The following is a 23,812-nucleotide window of genomic DNA, read 5'->3' on the forward strand; positions in this document are numbered from 1 at the left end:
TGTTATCTAGCTCCAGAAGATTTCCAATTCCTTTGCCAATTTTGAGTGCATTTTTTGTTGTCATATATTGATGAGGGAGATTGTAGACTTGCACCCAGAAAGAACAGAACAAAAGCTTCACTTCATCAATTGCCAAGATAGGAGACCAAGGTTGAAGGATCAACAGAGATCCTCGAACATTCCATGGTCCTTGGTTGATGATTCGTTTAAAATGATCTTCAGTTGAAACTGTAAACAAAAACTTATTTGGAGCCAATACCTCCATAGAAAGAGGCGCTGCAAAACTCCAAATCGCAGATATGGTTTGACGAACATGATAAGTGTTAAGGGTTTTCAAAGCTAGGAGCTTACCTATGAACACATAACCCTCCTGAGAAGAAGGATTGCCATTATGAACCTCCTGTTGATCCGGAGTATCCCAGCCCAGTGCATCAGTTTCAGCAATGAGGGCTTGCAGAGCTTCCTGGGACATTAAAGAGTTTTCCATGGTAACGCAACAAACAAACAGTGAATTGTGAGATTTGATATGAAGAGTGGAACTAATGAAGGATGGAGGAATATAGAACTGGAGAATAATATAATAGCAGGGTTAAAGGAAATAGAATAGAAGAAAAAGTAGACGAAGCCTTAAGGATTTCTGATCATAACGAAAAGAAGGTGAAGCTCTGGTGAAAGAGCGAGTGTTTTCTCTCTAGAAGAGTTTTCTTTCATAATAGATTTCCAACTACTAGTGCTCTTAGCATTTTCTTTTCACAAATTATATCACTAAATCAATATACATATTTTATGTTGGAAAAATTTTGTAGTAAAATAAATTTTCAGGAAAATTATTTCATCTTAAAATAATTTTTGGTATTTAGCTCATACGAAAAATCAATGACAGCAATGGCAACAACACCAGTAGAAAATACATTTCATAAAAATATTTTACGTCGAAACAAACAGAACTTTATTGCATTGAACTTATCGGTATCACTATTACACAACTTGGGATCATACCCTTGTGGTCTATAGTATTAAGCTCATCATTTGCTCTAAGCTTAACAATACTGATCATTCCTGGGCAATTTGATTTATTGGACAAAAAAATCAAATGACGTTTTATTCTATTTTTCTTGGTATATATTTTATATGTATGGTTGGATAAATTTTTACAACCTTCTAAAGCATAGCTCACCTCCAATCTAAAATCTTTCCATGAAATTTCATTTTGTCAGCCATGGTTAGGACTACACTTTGTTTTGTGAGGTCCATCGCCTCCAAAAAAAAATTTAAAACTATAATGGAAAATGATTTTTTTTTCTTTATTGGTCATCTCCCATTCAACTCTTGCAAATTTATCATTGAATTTATATGATATTAATGGGAAATACCAATAGCATGCCTCACAAACTGGGTCTTACAAATTTAATAGTGAATTTGCAATAGTTAAATGAGAGAGGACCAATAGCATATTTCACACTTACTATACAGTAGTACAATCATATGAATTGGACCCCCCAAATACTAATGTCTTGTCTCCCTCTCTTCAGAAGCCTTTGGATGCAAGGACTTCTAAAAAACACCTCTTCTTCCACACGACATAGCACTCCTTCAAGTTGCTTGGAGTTCTGTTTTCACCAAGTTATGAGATTGTGGTTGGTTGAATAGGAGAGCCTGTAAATTTTCCTCTTTTTTTTTCCATCTTTTTTTTTTTTTATTTATTTATTTATTATGACTTATCGTTCTAAGCATCAATCATGCATAGATCCAAAATTTCATTTTTCTATTTCACTGTTTCTTTTTGGTTGTTTCTATAAATGGGAATATGAAAATTGGCAAGTAATTAACCATCCTTAATTTGAAAATAAAGCATAGAAAGAGAGGTGTCTTCAAGAGGTAGGTCAATCGGTTGGAACCACGCCTAATAAAGCGAAAGTCACTAGTTCGAATTCCCCTCCCCCTCTTGTGCGGACATAAAAAAAAAAAAAAAAAAAAAAACATAGAAAGAGAAGTCAAGGCTTTCTTTCAATTGTAGTGGCCTCTCTGTTCCAAGTCAAAATGACATGATGCGTTAAAAGTAGTTAAGGGGAGGAAAACAGAGGAATGTAGAATGGAGCGAGCCTGTTCCATTCAATTTTAGACATGTTTGGTAGGAAACAATGACCAATCATATTCCTTTTCACCTAGCACAACATGTTTGGAAGAAACTTGTGTGTTCTATGCCATATTTAGCCGAAAACAATGAGCATTACTAGGAAAAACTGGTGGAGGGGGACCGCAGAGGACAAGTGGTGTATAAAGCGCCATGTTTTCCCTTCCAAAAATTTGAACTTTTGTGTTTGTTTGCTGGCAGCTTTCTTGTTTTGAGAGAGAGAGAGAGAGAGGGGGAGGCTTTAAAATAGACCATATACTAACATTTGAGAAAGGTACCCTTGTAAATGTGTCGGTTTCGGGATAGGTACCCTTTTGTTGAAGGTCGTTTGAGCTTTTTCTCAAAGTTGCAATATTGATGTGCCAATTTCATCTAACTTATTATTATTATTATTTTTTTTTTTTTATAACAATGATTAATTTAAGAGTTGATTAGCCTTGTCATATCAACATTATACGATAGTTGTAAGATAAAAATGTAATTTATAATGGTACTCGCAACATTTTTTTTTTAATCTCCATACGGGAGTAATATCGGGCAATTTCAACCTCCATACATGAAAACGAGTACTTTTAATTTCCAAAAAATTAATCGAGCTTTCCCTTCTTTTTTTATTTTTTTTGACATGTCCACACAAGAGGAGCGAGACCTCCGCTTCATAAGGCGTGATCCCCAGCTAATTGAGCTACCCCTTGGAGACAACTTTCCTTTCCCTTATTCTGTTTGAATCATTAATGAGCTTGAATTTTTATTTAAGCAAACATATAAAATGTGGAAATAAACAGTCAAAAAGGTGAACTTAACTTATGACCGACTCCTAAGAGCATCTCTAGCAATGATTTTCATTTTAACTACTATATATATTCATTTTAGCTACTAGTTTTTTACTACACACTCAACCAGAATATCTATTTTAAATATCTACTATAATTAAATATTATTTTATTATATGAAGAGAGAGAGAGAGAGGGGGGAGGGGGGGATATGAAGGAAAAGGAACAAACAAGCATTGATGGAGAGAGAGAGGAAGAGAGAAGGAAAAAGAAATAATAATAAAAAAAGAGTAGAATGTACTATGTAACTTTCAAAAATGAAAGTTTATTGTAGCACATTTTTTATAAAAAAAATCATTTTAAAAGCTTTGCTAGAGAAGTAAAATGCTCAAAATAGCTAAATTTAACTAAATCTCTATTTTGAAAGCATTGTTGGAGATGCTCTAACTAGGGTAGTTTATAGTTTAGTTTTAGGTTGTTACAATTGAACTCTATTGGTCCAGGTGTCTAGCAGTCGGTCTATAACGCCCCTTAATAATTATGCATTTTATAATTTATTTGGGACACTACTATCCCTTGACATTAAATATGCATCAAAAATTGTTATATACGTAAATAAATGTTTGGTTTTCATTTTTTGCTTATTTCTTGTCCATCTTGATATAAGGGATGGGTAAATTCTCTATTTAATTTGTAAGTTCCACACATTCAATTGTAGATTTTTTCTTTTTTCTTTCTTTTTTTTTTTTTTAAAAAAAAGATAGACATAAGATCATCTCATACATATATTAAAACTATATCATTCACAAAGTGCACTAAAGCTTTAAGCATAAACATCCATACATACATCTATAACTATTTACATCATGTGTTCAAATTATAACTTGATAGTTACTTTGGAGTGATAACAAAGATATAGGTATTTTCTCTAAGTCGTTACATTTTAATTACACCATTAAATGTGTTATTTTATGATTTCATGACTTAAATGACATTGTGAGAAAGTAAGTTTGAATCATGAAAGAGATATTGAATGGTTTTGGGTCAATGTGCCACACATAAGAAAGTTGCTTTAAGGAAAGAAAATTTATCTCATCACATGCTATATTATGATTAATGAAAGTTTAAATGAAATTAAAATAAAAAGAATATGTTATCTGCTTCTTTATTTCTCCATTTTGATTCCATTTATCTGTTGGGTGTCTTGGAATTCTGGGTGCTCTGTTTTATAGGTCCTCTGTTTAATTGGGTTTTCCTCGAAGCACACGAGGTTGGGAAATACTCCTTCCTTTTCTGCTAATATCCTTCAATCAATAAGTGAAGGATAACTTTACGAGTTCAAGAAGTTTTCAATTATATTGTGTTATGTCTTAAGAAAGGAAACTTATTTCATGAAAATTTATGAACTTGTATTTTAATTATCAGATGTTTTAACTTAAACGTCTTTAAATCGATTGGGCTTATTGAGTTTTTATTCATGTATTGTTTTTTTTTTTTTTTTTTTTTCCCCTTTAGAGATTTCGATGCAAATAGAATAAGCAGCCAATATATGTACAGTTAGGAGGGGGAGTAATAGTGAACAAGACTTTAAAACATGATACAATTTCTTAGAACATTCACAATGAAATAGCCAAATGTTACTTTTATCTAAAATGACTCTTCAAGTGTTTAAAAAACCTACTATATTGGATTAGCTAAAATAAAATGTAAAATAAATATTTGATTAGAAGAGCTAAAAAAAAAAGGTTAAATGTAGCAACACTTTTCAAGGGATTCATTTTATTTTTTATTGTTTCTCTCACCTATTTTCTCTTTTTCCCAAATTTTTTCTTACTTTTTCTCTCGTATGTTCTCTGTTTCCTAAAACTTTTTCCATTTTTCCTCTCACATATTATCTTTTTCCCAAAACGTTTCTCACTTTTAATAATATTTAAATGATATAGATAAAAATATAGCTAATTGGATGTAGGAGACCTTTAAAAATTCATTAGCTAGACTAGATAAAGTGCGTTTTAAAGAAGCCATTTTGCATAAAAATTTGAGAGCATTTCCAATGGAAGAGCCAAATGTTACTTTTATCTAAAATAGTTATTCAAATGTTTAAAAAAACCCTTACATTGGATTAGCAAAAATAATAAAAAATGAAGAAGAGTAAAATAGATATTTGATTGGAAGAGCTAAAAAAAAGAGCTAAATGTAGCAGCATTTTTCAAGTGAGCCATTTTATTTTTTATTGTTTCTCTCAATTTTTTTTTTCCAAATCTTTTCCTATTTTTTTTTATTGCATGTTCTATTTTTTCTAAAATTTTTCTCACTTTTAATAATATTTAAATAATATAGATAAAAATACAGTTAATCGGGTGTAGGAGACCTTTAAAAATTCATTAACTAAACTAGATAAAATTCGTTTTGAAAAGCCATTTTGCATAAAAATTTAGCTTCTCCATTGTGAATGCTATTACAAGTTAAAAATACGTTTTAAACACTTATGCAATAAAGGCTATGAAATTAACTAACTCTCGACCCTTACATATTCAAGGGTGTTACAATATGCACGCTATACCATGTAATAGATACCTAAATTTAAGATGCATTAGTAACAAAAAACAAAGAGTATAGTCCTCAAAAGATAGTTTAATCGATTGTGACTACACTTAATGAAGTGGAGGTCACTAGTTCGAATCCCCCTCTCTCTCTTAAGTGGACATGTCAAAAAAAAAAAAAAAAAAAAAACCAAAAAGTATAAAAAGGTTAAAAAAGAACAAACCGAATCATAACAATATAATATGTATTTATTTGAATGGAAAGAAAGAAAAAAAAAAACCCAATATAATATGTATAATAAGAAAATTATTATTATTATTAGATGATTAGGATGATATGCTACAATATTATAAAAAAACAATTGGAAAGAGAGAAAGAAAAAAAAGAGTAATACTATTCAAAGCATAGTTTAGACTTGCGATTACGTCGAAAATAAAGGTTTTAAAAGAAAAGAAAAAATAAACATTTTGTTTGTCTTAATTTTGTAAGTATTAAAAATATTTTTTAAGCTCCATAACTCAATCTCAAAATCAGCCATTGAATCAATATTTATTAAAACAAAAAAAAACAATAACTTATTTTTATTGTAATACCCTCTCAATTATATAACAATAAACTAAATAATATTTTTTTTTAAAAAAAAAAACCATAAACACTTAGCCGCCCTATAAGACTTTATGCGAGGCGGCTAGTCTCTTCAGGAGCAGACGCGTGGCCCGTAGAATTTCATACTTATGCTAGGGCATTTCGGTCAAATTGGGAAGCATTCACAGAATTTTAGAGAAGGAAAAAAAAGAAAGAAAGAAAGAAAGAAAAAACAACGTATCATTTCAGAAGTCCGATGCCCCTCCTTGCTGCTCTCTCCCACCTCTCCTAATCGCATCCTTTCGAACTTTCTCGGAAAGTTTCTCTCCCTCGCATCGGTTTCTCGGTATAATGCTGTGAAATTCTCAACCATGAGCTCGTCGGAAGCAAAAATGAGGGGATCTATGTATGTAGACAACGCGAACGCTCCGTCAACCTCAGGTCCACCGCCTCGCGCCCCTCAGGCTGCGCCGACCCACCCGAATTCCAAGCACAGGTGAAGAGATCACCAATTTATGCTCACTTCCTCTCTTAGATTGCCGTTTTTCCTCTAATTTCTATCAGATTCGAAGTTCTTATTTCGATGCAATCTTGGAGATTTTGGTGAAATCCACATGAGTTATGTTATTCAGCCTTATGACGATCGTTACTATTTTTAGATTACTAGTATTTAGTGCTATAATTGTGAATCATTCATTCTCGACGTGAAATTTCCACCAAATTAACCTGAATTCCATAAATATAAATATAAATCAGTTGCCGATGCTAGTTTTTTTTTTTTTTTTTTTCCTTTTGATATTCTTTTCTGCGTTTTTAATCTAGTCTGGGTGAAATTTCCGAAACTGATACATTGATAGTTATAAATCTTTAGTATTATTCTTTGTATTGCTCAAATTTCTGCATAAAACTCATTGAGTTCTGAACAATGTAGTATAGCGCTTTGTTATTCTGATGTAGTTAAATAATGTTGACTGATTGATTGACGCGTTGGACGTTTTTTCATTTCTTATTCGTTGGGACTTGTATCAATTAAAACGAATTTGAGTGTGTTTGGTGTTGCTTCTAAGTCTCTACTGTTTTCACATTTTTTCCAGTGGTGGCAATGTGTTTCGACTCTTGGCACGGAGAGAGGTTTCTCCTCGAACAAAGCACTCTTCAAAACGATTTTGGAGAGAAGCTTCTAACTCGCAAGTTGATTTATTTGGGTCAAGATGTGAAGCAATGCAAGATGCAAGAGGAGGTCTTATCTCATGGTATGGTCTGGGTTCTTCATTGTTCTTCTATTATGTTCCAGCACACACACATGCACGCACACGCACACATGCACACACACTTCATTGCAGGTAAGGAACTTTTTTTTGTTTGGTTAATTTTTTCTTTTTATAAGTACTCGACACATATTATTAAAAGTGTAAAACAGCCTTAAGGACACAAGAAGTATACAAAAGAAAGCATCTAGCTAGAAAATGCAAAAAGAACAAGGAAATCTCTATTAACTAAGTGCCACAAGAGAAACATAAGTATCTGTCCAAAGATACAAAATTTTGAACAATAAGAACTTAATCTCCTTTAAAGTCCTCTCTTAGACCTCACAACTTCTATCATTCCATTTTCTCCACAAACACCATAAAAGGCATGCAGGCACCATTTTCTACACAGCAACACTTTGTGTACTGCCGGTTGTCTACCAACAAGCATACAGATGGATTGCGCATTTAGGCATAACGTAAGACAGTCCAAAACAATTGAACACCAACAAATTTCGAATTTTCAACCTTCCCTCAAAGAGTGGCGAACAAACCTTCAACTAGCTAACCAGATAATAATTGAACTCTTTACTTGGCTCACCCCATAAATATTCAAGTCGGAGCTTCTCAATACAGTTTGCAACACTTGCCGGGAGAGGAAAGAGGGACATGAAATACGTAGGCAAGTTGGCAAGGGTGCTCTTGATAAGGGTAACCCTACCACCCTTGGACAAGTTTATCATTTCCAACTAGCTAACCGACGCTCTATCTTCTCAATAACACCGTCTTGAATATGGTTGGTTTTATAGGAGGCCCCCCAACAGTAGGCTAAGATTCTTCATCGGCAAAGAGGAAACCTCACAACTTACAATACCAGCCAGTTTTTCCACATGCTCAACATTTCCCATAGGAACCAGTTTTGACTTAGCCAGGTTAAATCTTCAAGCCCGAAGTTGCTTCATACCAAAGGAATAAGCAACGAATATGACGAACTGGATTTGCATCTCAGAAAATCAAAGTATCATTAGTAAACATAAGGCGAGAGAAAACAAACACAGCAACGCTACTCACAAAGAAACCAGACAACAATCCCCCACTCACAATAGCAAAAATCATTCTACCCAAAGCCTTCATCACAAAGACAAACAACAAGGGGGGCAAGGGGCCCCCTTTTCGCAATCCATAGGAGCTACGGAAAAAACTTGCTGGAGTGTTATTCACCAAAACCAAGAAACGCACAGAAGAAATGCAATGATGAATGATCTATCCAAGTGCACCATTTTCCCCCAAAACCACACCTTCTCAACATATACAACGGAAAGTCACAATTAACATGATCATAAGCTTTTGTTGGACGCATTTTGCATATAACACCCGGCTTACCAGATCCTAATCTACTATCAAGGCATTCATTGGCGATAAGAATAGGATCTAGGATTTGCCTACCTCTAATGAAAGCATTATGCGACTTAGAAATTATCTTCTCCAACCCCAACTTAAACCTGTTTGCTAGAATTTTAGTAATAATTTTGTAAGTGCCCCCCACAAGACTAATCAGGCGAAAATCCTTGAGGTCAACAACCCTTGGAATCTTCAGAATGAGAGCGATAAGCGAAGCATTAAGTCTCCTCTCAAACTTATCTCCAGCATGGAAGTCATGAAAAACCTTCATGAAATCCACTTTTAAAACATCCCAACATGTGCACAAAGAAGGTAATATGTGTATACACATATTAAACGTGTTATTGGTTATGTGATTTGTTGCTATAAGGATATGTGTATAATCTTCTGAGCTGTTGTCATTCTTTCAGGGTGGAGGCAGAAACATTGCGGCATCTATCAGCCAAATATTGTCCACTGTTGCCACCTCCTAGGTCGACTATAGCAGCAGCCTTCAGCCCTGATGGGAGGACGCTTGCTTCTACGCAGTTAGTTTCCATTTCTTGTCTCTCTTTAAGATTATGCCAACGGTTGGATCAATGATTTGCCTAGTGATGCTTCATTTTTCAAATTGCATTGTGTTTCTGTTCTTGCAGTGGAGACCATACTGTGAAGATTATTGATTGCCAAACTGGGAGCTGCTTAAAGGTTTTGAATGGTCACAGGAGAACCCCTTGGGTGGTAGGTTTATGTTATATGCTCTGTTCATATTTGTTTATTTTACTCACCATATAAAAGAAGAGAAAAAAGATATTTTTCATTTTTCTGCTGACAGAATATGTTGTATAATCTATTCCATTCAACTTGCTAAAGTTTACAGTTTTGCTGCTGTGATATTGTTCTGGCCTTTTGAGGAAGAAAGTTATTGCTACAACAGGCATTTCTGTAATGTGCGCACCATATGGGAATGTATCATATGGTGATTGCCTGTTAGAAAGCAATTCTTTGCCAAATGAGCTCCTTTTCACACCCATTATTAAATTGCACGCATTGTTAGATATGATGTTTATAATATTAGCGTACACCTATTCTATGAACGTGCTATGTCTGCTATGCATCTTTTCTTCTCATGTTCTTGTGGAACTTTTGCAGGTTAGGTTTCATCCATTATATCCTGAAATACTTGCAAGTGGAAGTTTAGATCATGAAGTTCGTTTGTGGGATGCAAACACTGCAGAGTGTATAGGATCACGTGATTTTTGTAATAATCTCTATGTATTTATGTATCTAGAAAATGAGAATAATATCATGCTGAAATTAGATAATCTGTGTGGTGGATATGATAGCTCTTTCCCTTTCCTCCATGCAGATCGTCCTATCGCTTCTATTGCCTTCCATGCTCAGGGGGAGCTCCTTGCTGTGGCTTCAGGTCACAAGGTGAGAATTTTTCGCCTTTGAATTTTACAGTTTTTTTAGGATGACTTGTTCTTTAATGTCTTTGGATGGTAATTTCTGTATTAGCTGTATATATGGCATTACAACCGGGGAGGGGAGACATCGTCACCAACCATTGTACTGAAAACACGCCGGTCTCTACGGGCTGTGCATTTTCACCCACATGCAGCCCCTTTTCTTCTAACTGCCGAGGTAAATTTTTCAATGGTATCATATTACTATCTGTCTTTCAGCCTTTCATGTTCTTCCATATTGCTTCTAATATTGTGCTGATTTGCAGGTCAATGACCTTGACTCATCAGATTCCTCGATGACGCTTGCAACTTCTCCAGGTTACTTGCACTATCCTCCACCCACAGTGTACTTGGCTGATGCTCATTCCAATGATCTTCCTTGTTTGGCGGATGAACTTCCTCTAATGCCTTTGCCCTTGTTGATGTGGCCTTCATTTGCTAGAGATGATGGTAGAATATCTTTGCAGCATTCTTATGGGGATGTTGGTTCAAGTGGTGCGCAACAGAGAACGGATCCTTCTGCTTCAGTGCGACTTCTGACATATTCTACTCCATCAGGGCAGTATGAACTTCTTTTGTCTCCTATTGATCCTAATAGCTCATCTGCTGTGCCAGAAGATATGGGAAATGATTCTCTAATGAGTGAAACAGATAATGCAATTTCGCAATCTGCTATAGATGCCATGGAGACTATGGAAGTGCAGCCTGAAGAGAGAAATAATCGCTTCTTCCCTTTTGGTGATCCAATGTATTGGGAATTACCTTTCCTGCAAGGGTGGTTAATTGGCCAGAGCCAGGCTGGGCAACGAACCATGGGTTCAGTCAATGCTTCAGCTCATGAGAATTTATCAGCATTTAGTGAAATGGAAAATCTTGTAGCTTCTTCAGTTATGCCCACTGGTGTTAGCCAATCTAGGGTTACTGGAAGATCTAGTTCGCGGCAGCATTCTTCACGTTCTCGCTTGATGTCCACAACTGGATCTGGTGAAGGTGCTGGCTTCAATCACATTTCACGCGATGAGGGTGATCCTCAACTTGCTGTTAGCAGAATCCAATCTGAACTTGCAACCTCACTGGCTGCAGCTGCTGCTGCAGAGTTACCTTGCACGGTTAAGCTAAGAATATGGCCGCATGATGCAAAAGATCCATGTGCTCCTCTAGATGCAGAAAAGTGCCGCTTGACCATACCACATGCTGTACTTTGTAGGTATAACCATTTTATAATGTTAAATAATAGCATTCCCCTGCTGTGCCAACCTTTTGAATTGCCTTTAGCTTATTACTATCTCTTAGCTTATTACTATCTCTGGTGAACATCCAAAAACCTATATGGGAAGTAGTACTTGTTGGTACTACTTATACTTAATCTGAAATAGCTCTTCATGGGTGCAAACTTTAGCTTGAAGATAGAGATATTGGAATTATTTTAACTTTCTTCATTTTCTTTTACCATTACAGAAATTGTTAACTGTGCTGCCTTTCTTCTTTTTATCATGTTAATGGGTAGACTATGTAATATCATTAACCAAATTTTGATGGATGTTTACATGTAAGGATTTGATTGCAGTGAAATGGGTGCTCATTTTTCACCCTGCGGGAGATTTTTAGCAGCCTGTGTTGCGTGCATGTTGCCTCATCTGGAATCTGATCCAGGATCACAAAGCCAGCTTCACCATGACATCACAGGGGCTGCAACATCCCCAACACGACACCCAATTTCAGCTCACCGAGTTCTGTATGAGCTTCGGATATATTCCCTTGAGGAGGCAACGTAAAGCTTAAACCTATATATGTTGTCAAATTATTTTCATAGTTTGATCCATCGTTTCCATGCACTTCTTCCTGATGTTCTATGTTTTTTCTTTTATCTAGATTTGGCTCCGTGCTGGCTTCTCGAGCAATACGGGCTGCCCATTGTTTAACTTCAATTCAGGTCAGTTGCTTTCTGGTACTTTTTTTGTGCGTGTGTTATTTTGGAGATTCAAGAACCTATAATGTTTGAATATAGTTTCATTTGTGTCTTGTATGATGTTGGTTATCCGTCTTCTCTAACAGATAAATGCATGTTTTCTTATTTTTTTAATAATAATTTCATTTAAATGGCCTTTCATTTTTTATTGAAAAGCATTGCTCTTTTATGAGTTTGGTAAAGTCAAATGTAAGAAATATTCTTGCTTATTTTGCAAAAGTAGTTATATGTGAAAGTGCATAAAAATCATTCTCTGCTGTATCAACTTGAATTTTGTTTTTCTTTTTAAATTTTGCAAATGCATATCTTGGGCAGTTTTCCTTCACAATCAAAGGGCCATGAAAGAGAAGTATTATAAATCCCGAAAGTTTTTTGCAACTTTTTGTACATCATTGCTCCTAGTAAAAATTAAGTTGTCTGACTTGTATGATGGTAATACTATAATTTCAATTGATGTAGTGACAGAATAATGACATAGTTATGTATACATTAAAGAAGATTTATTATATGTATCTGTTAACAGGAACTTTGCTTCATATTCTTGTATTAAATATCTATATTATTTCATATCCCCAGTTCTCTCCCACATCAGAGCACTTGTTACTTGCCTATGGTCGTCGCCATAGTTCACTTCTTAAGAGTGTTGTCATTGATGGAGAGACAACAGCACCCATTTACACGATTCTGGAGGTAATGAGTTCATATCTTTCTTTTTGTACTCTTGCCACCTATGTTTATAGAACTTCTCCCCCCAAGAATATGATGCGTAGAAAGACAATGAAAGCACAGTTGTTGGCTTCTTTCTTGTCTGGTATGCATTACTCAGGTTTATGAAATTCCCTTTATTAAAAAACTTCTTTTACTCAGGTTTACAGAGTGTCTGATATGGAACTTGTGAGAGTTATTCCTAGTGCTGAGGATGAGGTCAACGTAGCCTGCTTTCATCCTTCAGTTGGAGGTGGCCTTGTCTATGGGACTAAGGTAAACAGGTTTTGGTATTTGCATCTTTATATATGAGTATCGTGAGCCTGATATTTTCATTTTTTAAATGTTGTTTTGCTAAAAAATATTTTCATTTTTTAAATGTTGTTTTGCTGTCAAATGCAGGAAGGGAGACTTAGGCTCCTCCAATGTGATAGTTCTCATGCCATGAATTGTGCACCATCTCGCTTTCTTGATGAAAACATGCTTGAGGTATAACTAGGCTTGACATAGTTTTTCCTACTTCTCGTTCTTCTAATGAAGTTATGTGTTTACAAATTACAGACATAGATCTGGAATTCTTTGGCAAGAAAACTGGACTTTTTGCTTTTAGCACGTGGTTTGAACTTTCTTTTTTCATGTGATAAGATATCTGATTGCTTGTTACCATTTTTGGAGTTACGCTATGATTATTTTTATCTATATGCTCCTAAGATTTTATCAAAAAAAGATTTTATATGTTTTACAGTCTTCAAATTTTATGGACTTGGTAATGAAATTTGGCTTTAAGTATGATGATGTGCTTAGTAGATAAATTTTATTGGTTTATTGGTCTGAAACATAGGTTTTGCGGCCTGAATGCTGCTGCTTGTGTTCCAGTTGCATGTTAAATTTTTTTCCTTTCTTAAAATAAGTTCAAAACACTGATGGGCACTTTTCACTCATTACTGGGGACTCTTTCCCCCCTGTTTTCTCTTTATTGGTTTTTGTGTTGTTATTACAAATGGAGGTAAAGGAATAAGAGTGGGGAATCCATCGATCATCTTCTTCTTCATTGTGAAGTAGTAAGAGATTTATGAAAGTCGCTTTTTAAGTTGTTTGGCATCATTTGGGTTATGCCTAGAAGGGTGAGAGAGTTGTTGGTGAGTTGGGGAGGTCAGGAAGGGTGTCGTAATATTTTGGAAGTTTGGAGGTTGGCTCCGTTTTGTTTAATGTAGTTTATATGGAGACAACGGAATGCACGGAGCTTTGAAGATTAAGAGATCTCAGTAGTGGAGCTAAAAAAGATTATATTCAATTCCATTTACACGTGGAAAGCAGCACATAATAGTTCTTTTTTTCTTCGTCTAGTTTTTCTGATTTTTTGAACTATTCTTGTTCTCCTAAATATGGGGTTCTTTTGTATACTTCCTGTATAATAGGGTTGTACTCCTTTGTGATTGGAAAAAAAAAAAAAAAAAGAGAGAAGAAAAAGAAAAAGGAAAGGAAAGATTGGGGAATGCCAGACGTGGAAGCAGTTCGAGTCCCAGCTGCTAAGGTGAAAAATAAGTAACCAGAAAAAAAAAAATTGGCTTTGGTGATCAGTCTATATCTTTTTTCTTTGAGCGAATTTTGAACAGAGTCAAATGTTTTCTGGTGGCTGATAAGTGAAACTTGAAGTATCCTTTGTGCTTTTCAATAAATCACTTTTTTTATAAAAGAAAAAAGAAAAAAAGAAGTGAAACTTTAAGTAATGAAGGCATTCTTTATATTACTTTTAAAGCTTGTGAACTCATGTTGTATTTTTCATTAACAAAAAGGGAAAGAATGAGAATGGGCTTTGAAACATAGATAAATAAGATAAAGTAATTACACACTCATGGAGTCCCTTGAAACTGCAGAATATCTATGACTCTGTTTTTTATGTTATCTTAATTCATGGTTAGTTACGTCATTTTCCTAGTTGTCAAATAATATTAACATGCTATTACTTGGTAGAGACAGGAGCCCTGATCAGCTGAGAATTCCTGATTGTTGTGTTTACCTGGTACATACTATGCAAAATTTTGTAAGCTCTCTAATTGCATAGGCATGCCAAGACAGTTGCTTGTGTGTTGGATTTGTTAACTATGCTCGATGAATTGCTTTGCCTATCACGGATCGAACAAGTCTGTAATTTGGAGTTTCTTTTTCTTTTGGTAATTTGGATTTTACTTTTTATTGTAGGTCCCAACATATGCTTTAGAATGCTAATAGCTAGCGATCATTTCCCACATATGATCTGTACAACTCCTCTTGAATGGTATCCTTCTCTTTCCAAATTTACCTGAGTTTGAACTGCTAGCACTTCATTTATTGACTTGGTTTTTCTTTTCGTTTTGTATTTGCTTACTTTGGTGGGAATTAGTCATTAAAAAAGTATTAGTAGTTTTTTTTAATTCATAAACATAATGCTGGTAGCTATATGAGTGAATCATAGCTTGATCTGACATTGAGGTCACTGCCAGCATGTTTCTTATTTAGCTGTAGCCGAAAGGATTACTTATGTAATAAAGAAACCCCTGCTGGTATCATGAAAGATTTTATCTGCAATATTTTGCGAGGGACTTGTTTTATCACTTAAACAACCTTGAGAAGCTTGGGGACTAGATTATAAAATAAGGGCATTCTCCTCATCCTGCCTCCTATCTGTCTTCTCGTATTGCCAGCTCTTGCTTGATCTGCTGGTTTCTGGCTGGCTCTACTTGTGGCACAAAGCTGGAGTCCACCAAAGTCTCTGATTGCATCTGTAAGGACTAGAAAAACCAAAGTTCTGGGTTTAGTGTTTCACTTTATACTTGAAATCCATAAAAATTACAGTTTTTGTACTATGATGATCGAAAATTAAATTCATGGGAAGTATTGGAATCTCTTGATTTCCATAGTTCTCTGCCGATGATGATCATATATATATATATATAATGATAACTGGACTATTTTGATTGAAGTAATTTTCCCTCGCCAAACATAAAATAGAAACAGAACATGCACGGTTTCTGTCTTCAGCACCCTCCCGTTGTTTTCTATCTCTTTTTGGAGATTCAATGCCATTTTTCTATCTTGCATACCCACTATGGTACTTGGTTGAGCTCTCTCTCTAACAATTTGAAAAGTTAAAAGAAACTTGGGGTTGCTGCAAATGACTTGTGGGGGCAGACAGTGACAAGAAGCCAGCACTAGGAGCATATCTAACAAGACTTTATCTTTCTCTGATGCTAACTTTTTAAATAAAATAAAGCACTCTACAAGTATTGCAATGTGTTGGTTGCATAGAGGCTAGCTGAAATATCAGTTGAAGTAAAGCCCAGTGAAACAAAAATAAGAATTAAAACCTGCAAAGTGCCACTGAAATTAATGGAACTTGTCTCAAAGGACAATCATAAAGAAAATGGTGGAGGCGTCAGAACATTGCCAAGGTTTTACTGGAAGATATGGCTCAATATGGATCTGAGTGGCATAATGGGATATTTGTAGCCGAGTAAGTGATGGGACTAGGGCCTAATTGACTCGGTTCAATTGTGATTAATCACAATCGAGTATTGTGGTGAACCTTTGTACAATGCAGTGTAATGTAACCTCTGACAAAGCTATCCAAAAAGAAACTTCCTCTAGAGAATTAGGGATCTCTGCAAGCATGTTTCTGGAAAATTGACGTCGGGCAGAACTAGGATTGTTCTGACAGTGTATAATAGCAACAGAAACTAAGAATTGAAGATAGAAAAGAGAACTCAGGAAGAGAGAAAATAACAAATAGGGAAGAGAAAATTCCTAAGTGCTCCAAATAAGCAAACAGAGAAATAACTCTGAAAAACCTAAATTTAATTGATAGTATAAACTGAATTAAAAAACAACAAAAACTAGATGCCTTTATATAGGCTAGGCACCTCCTAAATTAACAAGGAAAAGGAAAAGCAAACATATTTGGAAAAGGAAAACAAATCCTAATAAGAAAAGGAAAACAAATCCTAATAGGAAAGGAAAATCCTAATCCTTATTGAAAAAGGAAAACTAAAACACACATGCATAATTAAAATAACAATTTTCTAAAATTCCTCCTGCATCAGTCTCTCTAGGTTGGAAAGAACTCGCCTTCGAGTTAAAATCATATTTTCCTCGATCTTTTGGATGTCCAATTAATCCCTTCCATCCTATACTTCTCAAAATCAATGCAACTTGATACCGAAAGAGAAACAATTTACAACCCATCACAACATGACTGAGAATAGTAGTTTGAAAACTTTTCTTATCGTATTGAGATATTTCAATCTTCACATGGTATTCATTTATCTTCTCCCATTCGTGCGGCATATAAATCTCCCAAAAATGATCAACTATTTCTTCCTCATTGAAAATAAAATTTTCCTCCACCTCTATATGATCTCCATCGTCAACATATGTATCATAAGTTGGTGGAGAATTCCAATCCACAAAACATTGGGAAGGATCTTTAATGTTTTCTTCATATTGAAACTCTTCATCAACAAACTTAACTCTAAAGTCTAAGTCTCCATGTCGTTTATCCCGAACACGTTGTTCCCGAAACAAAACAAGCTTGTGATACGGGTTCTCGAAATTGGATTTTGAATTGCGACCGACAATATTGCAATACATCTCCAAGTTTTGCCCCGCCAGACGCTGGGTTAACTCCACAACTTGTCTCTTCAAATCTTCACTCATCACGTCTTGTATATTGCGCTAATGGTAAGGGACTTCCTCATTCGGAACTTGTCCACGTCGACCATTACCACTAGTCATGAAAAACTAATGAAAAAATTCATCCTAAGAAGATGCCAAGCTTTGATACCAACTGACACCGGGCAGAACTAGGATTGTTCTGACAACGTATAATAGCAGCATAAACTAAGAATTCAAGATAAAAAAGGGAACTCAGGAAGAGAGAAAATAACAAATAGGAAAGAGAAAATCCCTAAACACTCCAAATAAACAAACATAGAAATAACTTTGAAAGACTTAAATTTAATTGATAGTATAAACTGAATTGAAAAACAAGATTAGATGCCTTTATATAGGCTAGGCACTTCCTAAATTAACAAGGAAAAGGAAAAGCAAACCTATTTGGAAAAGGAAAACAAATCCTAATAGGAAAAGGAAAACAAATTTTAATAGGAAAAGAAAAACACAATCCTTTTTTTTTGATAAGTAATGATGATATAAAAGAGCGCAAAGGGGCGCAACCCATATACACGGGAAGTATAAACAGAGAGCGCCTAGGAGGGAGAGAAATGAAAAAGAAAATCAGAGAAACTAATCACTAAAGGAGCTAGCCAAGCGGCCGTCCAAGAGTAAAGAGTACAGAAGAAAAAATGAATCAATTCCTCTATGGTCCTAGTAGAATTTTCAAAACATCTAGCATTTCTTTCATTCCAAATACACCACATAAGACACAGAGGGATCATCTTCCAAACAACCGCGCTTCGAGAGCGACCTCCCGACCACCAACTAGCAAAAAAGGCCCTCACCCGGCAAGGCATGACCCAGTGCAACCCGAACCGCTGAAAAATCGTGTGCCAAAGAGCACTTGCAAGCTCACAGTGGAGAAGAAGATGATCGGCTGACTCTCCGGTCTTCTTGCACATACAACACCACTCCACAACCACTATGTTCCTCCTACGTAGCATATCATGAGTCAAAATTTTGCCTAAGGCCGCTGTCCACCCGAAAAAAGGCACCCGCTGAGGCGCCTTAGTACGCCATATGCTCTTCCAAGGAAACTCCTCTTGATTAGAAATGGCCAAGGCCTTATAGAACGATTTAACCTCAAACTTGCCCTTCTTGGACGGAGCCCAGCAAATATGATCTACACTGCCTAGGGAAACCTTGCAAGAGTACAACCGATCAAAAAAAGGAGAAACCAAATCCATCTCCCAATCTTGCACCGATCGTATGAAAATGACATTCCACTCAACAACCCCATTCCTTCCAATAAAATTATCCTTCACACAATCCTTATTGAAAAAGGAAAACTAAAATACACATGCATAATTAAAATAGCAATTTTCTAAAATTCCTCCTGCATAAAAAATTCATTGTTGAGGCTAGGTTTCTGGATAATTCCAACAAGTAATATGCTTAGACCGTCTATTTTGGATGGCTGGTCCAGATCTCCATCATGTGGTGGGAAAATTTTTAAGGACACAGGTTCATCAGAGCTTGAGGGGGGGGGGGGGGGGGGGGGGGGGGTACAATATAACTGGAAATGGGCCCAGTCTGATAGAAGGGTCATGGTAGAACTTGGTGATTCGAGAAAGCAGTAGCTGATTGGAGAGGAACTCTGATTAGATTACTAGAAACAAGGATGGTCGTTGCATAAGTGAGCAAGATGAACTTGTTGCAACGGATCTAGCTATATTAAAATACTAGTTGTTCTTGAGCCAGCCCGTAGCGACAGGAGACTACCCTTATTTAGGTGTTGCGAATAGATTGTGCCCTAATGCATTGAGGATCTAGAGCTGGTGGTTGTGGCCTCTTGAACTAAAAACCCTAACACCTTAAAAGAGAGACCAACATGAAAGAAAAGGGCGGTGATTTCCCAAAAAACCCCAGTTGTGGGGGGGGGTTGTGGTTGTGGAAGGGGGCTACATCTGCGGTTGGGTTGGGAGAGCAAGACCTGGGGGAGAAGGATGGGAGGTGGCGGTGAGGGGACGAGGAAGAAAGTGTGGAGGGCAGCAGGAAGGGAAGGGGAGGATAGATCTGGTTGAGGATGACTAGATTTGGGGAAGGAGAGTTCAAATCAGAGGGAGGAGGGGGTGGAGGGTGGCGATGATGGTCGGGATGGGCAGAGGAAGAAGGAAAGGAGAATTGGGAAGGAGAGGAAAAGGGAGAAAGAGAAGAGGGGAAGGGAAGGGAAGAGAATGAGGGCTAGGAGCGGCACCTCCTCAGGCAGAGCAAAGGTGAAGGAGAGAGAGACAGAGTTCATGGGTTGCTCAGCAGGGATTCCGCATTACATTGCATTTGTGTGCATGGCTACTTTCCACTTATGTTTGTGTAGTTGAAATAACCTAACAAACTTAAGATACCTTTTCTATTCATTTTTATTCTTACAATCTCAAGACATGTCTTTTGTTCATTTTGGCTAGTATTGATACTGGTCTACCTTCTTGCCTTTTTATGAGTAATTGTTGACTGTGTTACTGTGCTTCCAGGTGAGTCAACATACTCATGTATTTATGCGGGTACTGGTTCGAGGATGGCGATCTTTGTTTACCCATGATAGTAAACTCTTAAAACCACACTATTTTTTTCCCCCTCAATGCTTGCCAAATGCTCTCTCTCATGCTAATTTTTTTTTTTTTTCCTTTTTATGTATTGTTACAAGAATCTTGTCTGTAACATTAGGAATTTGGTCTAACATGAAAATGGCCGATGGTGCCTTGCCCAATCTGCCAGAAAAATATAGTTGTATTTGTTTGTTTCACATCAAATGAAGATTGACAGAAAGAAAGGGTCTCTCTCTCTCTCTCTCTTAGTTTTAACAAGTTTCCATGGATTCTATAAGCTTGTAAAACTACAGTAAGTCTTTGTGCGCCTGTGGCTGTGTGCACGCGGGGTTGATCTCCATTGAGATTATTGTGGCTTGAGACAACTTTTGAATTTGAGGGGTAAAAACTAATTTCCAACCGCGTGGTGTGACCTCCTGAAGAAATTAGCGACCATCACTTCAATTTGGTCGACTAGATCACTGGCTCTCTTTTTATATAAATTAGTGGACCCTGAATGTTGTATGCCAATAATGTTGATAGGTCGCGTGGGGGGCACGTGACCACTTTTCTGTTCATTTTAACGTCCAACTCTGACAGAGTAATCTTTTTTAACAATTGATGATAGTTTGCCGTATCCATATGCTATATTTTGAAGTTTGGTGATGTAAATGAAAATGTTGTTATAGTTTTAGTGTCAAAGTGTATTTTCCATAAATTATTGACTAAAAACAAAAATGAATGAGGATTGATGGCTCTTTTCATGATCAATTACTATGTGATAATAACTTTAATGGCACATGCAAGACTTGTAAATAGCAGCACAATAGGGTGGTAACTTTAATGGCACGTGCAAAACTTGTAAATAGTAGCACGATAGGGTGGTTAATTGATTGAGTTTGGTATTACAAATACATTGTGTTGAATTCTTAATTTTAGCTTTTTCAAATTTTGGTTCAAAAATGTATGTGTCAAATTTTTTAAAACCTTGTTGCTCTGTTTTGCTTTTCTTTTCTGCAAATATTGGAGAAGCTACTCCTCTCTTACAGAGAAAAAAATAAATAAATAATGACTCGGCCTTTTTCATTTGGCTTGTAATTAGTTAAAATATATTAAAATATATATGTATAGTTAACATATACTTTTTTTTTTTGGTTTAACCACCAAGGTAGTAGTTGAGTTGGTAAAGCATCAGGGGATAAGATTCAACTCCTTCGTTCCTTTCTTCTTAGTGGTCACAAGTTCGAAACTGCTTGTGGTAGTAGTCCGCGAACTAGATACTACTAAAAAGGAGCTTTACTAACTTGCACTTTGGTAGAATTGTGGTGACGGACTCACCTTCCCAAGCAGTAGCCATGACTCAAACCAAACATTCTACAGCAAGTAGGAATCCCATTGGTTACGTCTTTTTCTTCTTTTTTTTTTTCTAAGAAACTAAAAGATGTTCTTGAAAATAGTCTCCAAATACTGCACACAAAAAAGGTTTGATGATGATACTATGCACATTGGTCTTTTGTTTTTTTAGAAAAAAAATAAATAAATAAATAAAAAATCAAGACTTTGGTTGAAGGATATGACCAGAATTTGTTCCCATGTACGCGACAAGTATCCACTACCTCGTCCAACTGTGCTTTACGCTGTAATTTAAACTTAGAAAATTGTTTCAACTTCAACTTTCAAGTACGCCAATTATGCATTAATCTATTTTACCAAGGTGATTTTCTATGCACCGACAATGTAATGATTATATAGTCAAAGTACAAACTTCAGGGAAGATTCTTGATGGCTCGCGAAGCCATCTTCTTACTGCTCATGATTCGTAAGCTTTGCCTCAATATGTCAATCTCCCTTTCCTTCTTGTAATCCTCATGCTCTATGGAAGCTAGCTGCGCTTTCAAGGCTTTGATGGTCTCTTCCTTGGCAACCACTTCTTTCTGTAACTCCTCTATCATGTCTTCTTCCTCTGATCTCCAATACTGTGCATCCCCTGCAGACAAAAGTGTCGAAAAGTTACTCTGATAAGCCTCCATTAACTCAAATTATTGGTAAATGCTACATGCATGGTGCTGTCACTGTACGATGTGGGAGTGAGTTTGTTTTATTCAAACTTTTAAGGAAAAAGGATCTTCCCAATCCCATAAAGTGAATCGAGATGCTGTTTTTGTTCTCTAAACGTCTTGTATGTTGTTGCATCACAAAAGATTGGGACCCAAAAGTTTTGAGAGATCCAGCAAACAATTATGCAATCGCGGAATTTACGAATTACAAGGAAGAATTATATGGGTGTCAGTTTCATCAAATGTCACACTTCAGTTATCGAGGAAATATTGTGTCCTATGTCCTGGAGAATGTCACTAACCTGCTTATCTAGGCCACTGTTGAGCTGCTTAAACTAAGAAGAACAAAATATGCATATCCACTCAATTATGCTGAAGATTACAACTAGATTGGCTATACAATATTAGACCACCTACTCTACTTTCAGTGCAAGAAAAAGTAAGAACTTTTTAAAAATAAACATCAATCAGAGAATCCTTTTAATGTCCTTGTAGTGGAATCCCACGAAAAAATATGACTTGATTTCCTGCAGACGGCTGTGCACATATGGGAACTTTTCCCTGATTAATCAGAATTCCAACTAATTTTCTTTTCTTTGTTTTGCATTATTAACTTCCATGATAGACTAGGCATTGTCATTTTAAGTTGAGTTTCCTTATTTAGGTTTTAAATCCACCAATATTTTTAGCATTAGTTGCAGAATGCAGAATAATTACCCATATATATATATATAATTAGATCAATTGTAGCAATTAGTTCTTTCCTTGTGAAGCTTTGTATTTTCTATTATGGAAAGAGGGTTGAATGTAATGAAAGAACAACTTAGAATGATGAATTATTGAGAATTATTGAAACTATTAGTTTCTGTTGTGTTTATAAGCTATATGATAACTTGCTGTTTCATAGAAAAGAAGATGTTTTTGCTTGTTTTTTTATTGCATTACCATAATCAAGTACTTCATCCTCATTTACGTATAAATTACCTTGTTCTGTTCTATCAAGAGAGAAAAGGAGTTTAAAGAGTGAAGCATATATATTAATCAGAGAAGTACTACTAAACATTCATGTGCATGCACTAGAGAGAGAGAGAGAGAGATGTTCATGTACCACGATCTGTCCTTTGAATGAGATGATCAAGCTCAGTCTTAATGGCAAGATAGAGGTGCTTCCACTTCTCCACAGCCTCATCACGCCGAGCTCTCTCCTGCCTCATTTGCTCCACCAAGAAGCTAGTACTCAACAATTCTTGCCCTTTCTCACTCACCTGCGCCTGCCCCATCCCTCTAATCTTATCTTCTTTCTCTTCCACCATCTTCCTCAGCCTCTTCACCTCCTCTCTCAGCCTCTTCCTCTCTTGCTTCCACTCCGCCTCCTTGAATGCAAACACCATCATGTCCCGCTCATGATAATTACCCTTGCTCTCCTTCTCCCTCTCATACACCATCTCCTTCACTTCCTTCTGCAGAAACACAGCCTTCTCTATCACCCCTCCAACCCTTTCGTCACACAAATTCCTCCTGTTCATCATCTTGCTCTTGCTAGCATTCACACCCATCTAGCTCTAGTACTCTTACACCGAGGGAGAAGAGCACGGATGGCATAAATTAATAGAGCTCGGTCTAATTAGGCCTCACAAGACTTAATCATTAATGCAACTATGCAAGTGTCAAAGAGGATCCCTCGTGAAGGGCAGCTTGTGATGATTTTTCATGGAGA

At 36.2% G+C, this 23,812-nt stretch overlaps 2 protein-coding genes across 5 annotated transcripts; one reads left to right on the forward strand and one right to left on the reverse strand.

The window, feature by feature from the left end:
* Positions 1–6,246: 6,246 nt before the first annotated feature.
* Positions 6,247–20,712, forward strand: LOC132179729 (uncharacterized). 4 transcript variants are annotated; one of them, XR_009439956.2, is made up of 17 exons: positions 6,247–6,532; positions 7,131–7,289; positions 9,095–9,211; positions 9,320–9,404; positions 9,816–9,924; positions 10,033–10,100; positions 10,185–10,310; positions 10,399–11,339; positions 11,700–11,903; positions 12,005–12,065; positions 12,678–12,791; positions 12,969–13,082; positions 13,209–13,295; positions 15,009–15,084; positions 15,491–15,570; positions 19,985–20,054; positions 20,158–20,712. XR_009439956.2 is itself a non-coding variant. In XM_059592493.2 (15 exons), the coding sequence occupies exons 1-14, from the start codon at positions 6,408–6,410 to the stop codon at positions 15,033–15,035; spliced, it is 2,337 nt and encodes a 778-aa protein (XP_059448476.2). In that variant the 5' UTR covers positions 6,247–6,407; the 3' UTR covers positions 15,036–15,084; positions 19,985–20,148. The 4 variants fall into 4 exon arrangements, 1 of the variants encoding a protein (XP_059448476.2); XR_009439954.2 differs by lacking the exon at positions 15,491–15,570 and having other exon boundaries at positions 20,158–20,709; XR_009439955.2 differs by lacking the exon at positions 20,158–20,712 and having other exon boundaries at positions 19,985–20,149.
* Positions 20,713–21,706: 994 nt separating this feature from the next.
* On the reverse strand, positions 21,707–23,812 carry LOC132179730 (uncharacterized). The gene is made up of 2 exons (XM_059592494.2): positions 23,204–23,812; positions 21,707–22,025 (listed from the first exon to the last, which is right to left on the reverse strand). Exons 1-2 carry the CDS (start codon positions 23,649–23,651, stop codon positions 21,805–21,807), a joined length of 669 nt encoding a protein of 222 aa, XP_059448477.2. The 5' UTR covers positions 23,652–23,812; the 3' UTR covers positions 21,707–21,804.

This window comes from Corylus avellana, chromosome 4 (assembly GCF_965113065.1).
Source record: "Corylus avellana chromosome 4, dhCorAvel1.hap1.2, whole genome shotgun sequence".
Lineage (NCBI taxonomy): Eukaryota > Viridiplantae > Streptophyta > Magnoliopsida > Fagales > Betulaceae > Corylus > Corylus avellana.